Source organism: Solanum pennellii, chromosome 9 (assembly GCF_001406875.1).
Source record: "Solanum pennellii chromosome 9, SPENNV200".
NCBI lineage: Eukaryota > Viridiplantae > Streptophyta > Magnoliopsida > Solanales > Solanaceae > Solanum > Solanum pennellii.
The window spans coordinates 53,976,823-53,982,067 of record NC_028645.1 but is presented as its reverse complement, the minus strand read 5'-3'; the positions used below and the strand labels follow the sequence as shown (position 1 = coordinate 53,982,067).

The 5,245-nt window shown below is 35.9% G+C and overlaps 1 protein-coding gene across 1 annotated transcript; it reads right to left on the bottom strand.

The window, feature by feature from the left end:
- Positions 1 to 1,771: 1,771 nt before the first annotated feature.
- LOC107030204 lies at positions 1,772 to 2,209 on the bottom strand. Its single transcript, XM_015231573.1, has one exon. It carries the CDS (start codon positions 2,207 to 2,209, stop codon positions 1,772 to 1,774), a length of 438 nt encoding a protein of 145 aa, XP_015087059.1.
- Positions 2,210 to 5,245: the final 3,036 nt, after the last annotated feature.

Sequence of the window (5,245 nt, the reverse complement as noted above, 5' to 3'; positions counted from 1 at the left end):
AAACCTACACAAGAATTGATAAATATTGAGACATGATCACTTCACCCATAAAATAGTCAAAACTAGAATTGCATGGTTTTCATAGGTTCATAGAGTTTTTAGGCTAAAATAATCATATTAACATCGATTCAACCATATTATAATGTTTCAAAACGTTTCATGCAAGAACCATTGGCTAGCTCAAAACATAATAGAATTCATGTTTTGATCATATTTGAAAATCATTGGAATTAAGTCCATGAAGAAAGATAGTTGAAGGATGAATAACCATACCTTACTTGTGATGGAAAAATCGCAATATTGATGGAGAAAAACTTGAAAAATCCTATCTTCTTCCCTGGAACTTCAAAGCTTCAACAATGGAGTTTTGGATAGAGTGAATGGAGAGGTTTTATTTTTAGTGGACGGTTTACCTTTGATTGGTGAGTTTAGGATCTTAAAATTACTCAATAACCGTCTATACGTCATCCCCACATTACCCAAAAGACCCCTGCACTCATTAGACAATTTAACAAACTCAAATGTGACTTAAAAACAACGCAACAAAATCAGGGACTTTATTGCGCGTTATGAAGGCTTTTCAAATTCTTATTTTATGAAAATTCTGGGAAATAAATGTCCGTGACAGCACCGCATAGCAGGGAAAGAATTTAATCCACTATGTGTCAGTTGTGCGACGTGCAGCCAATGCCCATAACTGGCTGGCGCAGCAGCTTGGCAGTCACATTTTGAGTCTACTTTTAGGGCCATTTTTATGGTCCCCGGGGTGTTGTTCTCTGATGTTTTGACCCTTTGTATGTAGGTCTACGCGTACGAAAAATATATAATCAATTTCACCCTCAAACCATCCACCAAAACTTTACTACAAAAAACACTACGACACAATAGTTCAAATCCAACTAGTTTACGAATGTTTTGGACGTTCTTGGATGTTTGACCTCCAAACATCACCAAAATTTATATACTGCCTCTAAACGTGATTATTCCGAATTTATAAGACTTTAAAACCTCATGAGACAAGTGTTAGTATCTAGTTCATTTTAGTTCTTTTTCGACGGTGTAACAATACTCCTTCACTTCGGAACATTCGTCCTCGAATGACACTTGCTACTCTTTAGGCACTTTCAAGATATAAGAAACTCAAGACTATAAGCACATAACAATAACACACCATACTCAAACACACATATATTGGAGAACAATCAACTCCACATAATAATGAGACTCAAACTCAACAAGAAGATAAAAACTAATCTACGACTCATCATGCATTAAGACTCACAGTCTTCATTTCATATAGGGGAACTTCCTCTCCACACATTAGAATGATTATATCCATTTTTAATAAAAGAACAATTTCCTATAATTACAAATTTCTTACAGTGAGGACTAAATGCTTTACAGTGAAACATGCTTAAAGTTTAAAAAAATGATATTCTAAGGCAATTAATGATGGAAGCACGAAAATAGGAGAGAAAAAACCATACAAAATCATTTTACAACATAATCATAGCTTCACAAGACACATAATGCAAGCAATAAATTGAAATAAATTTCAACAAGACTCCTAAAAACAATGGAATATGCAACATGCTACTATTACATTCTATCTCTCAAAATTGAATAGAATAAAAGAAAAGTGACAACAATATACAAACCAATTACTCACCATACTCACCCACTTATAAGGAACCCATAATAACTACAACTTACCGGCATCATCACCTGAATTTTCTTCCTTAGCTTTGATATCGTAGAAACAATACCTCTTTTATACACCACCGCCCAGAGCATTAGGAGGAACTTGCTTGGCCTCTCTTCCCCTAGCTGCAATACTAGGACAATCTCTCACCTTGTGATTATCCTTAACTGAACTGAAGCATCCACTAGTACCGTCTAGACACTTCCTAAAGTGATTCTTCCTACAACTAGCACAAGTAGGCTTAACCGTTTGGAAACCACCAGCTCTATTATAGTTAGACTTAGGATCACGAGAACCATCTTGAATTGGAGCCCTTTTCATAAACTTAGGTTGAACTTGCTTATCGAATATTCCCCTCTTAGCATCTCTACTTCTCCTCCAAAGTTTAGACTCTTCAATGGATTGAGCATACACCATATGCCTTGATAGAGTCATGTCACCATGGAGCATAATTGTACAACACTCTTCCTTCACAATATACGATACACCGGTCAAGAACCTACTCATCTCATCCCTAGGGTTACACACAAATGATGGAGCATACTTAGACAATAGGATAAACTTTAAGGAATATTCATCAACGCTCATGTTACCTTGCCTAAGGTTTATAAACTCCTCTACCTTAACCTCCCTCTTCTCACGAGGAAAGTACTATCAAAGAATGCTTCCTTACACGCTTCCCACTCTAAGGCACCCGATCTTACCAGCTTACTATCCTTCAATTGAGTGAACCAAACTTCAGCAATGTCTTTAAATTGGTACAAAGCTAACTCCGCCTTCTCGTTAGAAGTCACTCCCATAACATGCACTATCTTATATACTTCATCCAAGAAGAATTGGGGATCCTCTTCAACCTTAGAACCAATAAATATATGAGGGTTCATCCTCTCAAAATTCCTTAATCATGACGATATAGTACTCTCCAAAGCATTCACCCTAGGCCCAATGTCTCTATTAACTTTTGTAGTCATAGCTCGGGCTAGAGTAATGAGAGCCTCTCTAAGCACCCCATTAACCGTAACCGGGGAAAACACCGGAACGTCATTATGATCACCTCCAATAGGGACATGATCACCTATGGGACGCACTAGAGCATCTTGATGAACTTGAGCTCCTTGTGGAGCTAGTCCACCTTGAGAAACTTCCTCTTGCACTCCTCCTTCTTACATTCTAGTGGCCAGTCTTCTTGTAGTCATACTCCTATAAGCACAAGATAAGATAGTAGGAGTAGACACGTATAATCTCAACTCTATAGGTACGACACAAGATTGATGAAGAAAGTGAAACTCTATTGTCCTATAGCCTGTTGCTCATAGATGTGTCATGACTCACAGCGATGATCAAGACTTTACTAGACGTGGCTTTTTTTTACTTTTGGATTCTTAAGTACTACTTCATAACATATGCTAAAATACCATGTCTGTTATGACCCGAGAGGATAACCTAGAAGATATGACACTCTCAGATGGCAACAGGGAGTACTTAACGTCTTGGAGGTCTTGTACAAGCCATTTTACATCGTTCATTGCATATATGTGTAAAAAGTAGTGCGAAATTAAAACCTTTAACACAAAATAATAATCAATTATCGCTTTTATAGAAAAATATAATGAAAGGATAAGTCTTAAAGTTACCATCTTAGACATATAAATATATTGGGACATGGCCCATACTTCAACATAGAGAAAAGAGCTAAGTCTATTACAATACTTTAAATAAGGAAATTTAATCATCATGATGTCCTAGAATCTAGTTAGGATATACCAACTCTTGCTTGAAGGAAATACTAATCCAAGCTTCACTTCAAGACTCCTCTCAAATGCCACCTACACCTTTAGACATAGATAAAAAGTATGGAATTAGTACAAACAGTTGTAATAAGTATGAAATCAGCATAAAATCATGATAACCGGACATTTGTATAAAACATGCTCTTTTTGATTAAAAATTCATAATACAAGTATAAGAAAAATATATATAACTTCAAGAAGATTTCAACACATAAGCATAAGACTCTCCTACCAAAGGTTATCCTAAGATATAATTAAGTAAGACAAGAAGGGACCGCCCATACACCCTCTTCAAGCATACCTAAATAACCCTTAAGACTACTTAAGATAAGATTATTGCTTTTTCACCATATACACACCACCTAAGGTTAATCTATGGTTCGCTTGAGTAAAAAATAAAGACACCTCCCATACACCCTCTTCATGTCTACCTAAGAAACCCTTAAAGGTACCCTATATAGATAGCTTTTCATTAACATACATTTACTTAAGTCATTATATTCATTTGGACCTTCAAGAGACATTTCATCAATAAGGAACTTTCACATAATGGTCTTGGAGAATACCTACAGACTCACATACTAACATCTTCAATGACTAGTCGTGCAATGTCTAGATAGAGTCCCATTCCACTACCAAAACATTCTAGTACTTATCCAACACTTGAATATATCAAACATGATGAGTATAGGCAATGACCAACATAGACCATACTAGCTAGGCATGGTATCCGGAGTCTACCCTAATCCAATGGAGGGTGTTCTACTTGCCAAGGTTATAACTAGGACACATCCGATGTAGGCACATGGTTAAGGAATATCAAGGTCTTTTATGCACTCTAGTATCCTTCTTAAGTAGAGATACATTTCACTCTAATCTCCTACTCATGTAGAGCTACAAACCATAACATATTCACGCGGTGCTAGCCTTTGTTCTCATAGAGTAAGTTCAATCATCTAAAGGTATATGAGAAGGTACCATCTCTTTGTACTACCAACTCATAATACCCCTACCAAGAATAGGTCCACAAGGGCTTCCATTAAAGGTTAGTTTTAAGTTTGCACGTATTAGTCATGCTACGAAGGGCACCATCTTAGGTCTATCGATGCTAGACTTTCATTTAACATTCATTCATACACATACAAGACAAAGGTGCATAAGCCTACTAAGTAAATATGTTCATATTCATCTTCTTCATGTATCAAGTAAGGAACATATTCTACCTATCAAGACAAACACATCATCTCCATATCACATATATCATAATGTTAAAGTATCATGTAGGAATAATCACGTTAACCTATCTAGACACACTAGTAACACATCTACAGACATCAGCCTAGTCGATTATAATCACATATCACATATTCCTTCACATTGATCATAATAAATTCTTAACATGATAATATCACTATTCATAAAGTAATGTCGACAAGGACACATAATTCACAAGTAAAGCACATAGCACTGCAGCCATAAGTGGACCATACCAATCACATCATAATTAAACACCTACATTACATAAAATAAAGAAAATTAGGGAAGCGTACCACCAATCAATTCTCACCATATCACTCCATAGCTAAATCTTCCAATATAATACCAAAAGGCCCACACACATGACATGATACTCAATTCAATATAAAAATCATAATACTCAATGAATCTTAGTCAACTCAATATAGATTTATCAATATAATAAAGCCTATGCATCAATACACTTAAGTTCTTACATCATTGATTAGCCCAAAGA

Excerpts from the sequence above, each read along its gene's own strand:
- LOC107030204 (XM_015231573.1), bottom strand. The coding sequence starts at position 2,209 with ATGAGTAGGTTCTTGACCGGTGTATCGTATATTGTGAAGGAAGAGTGT.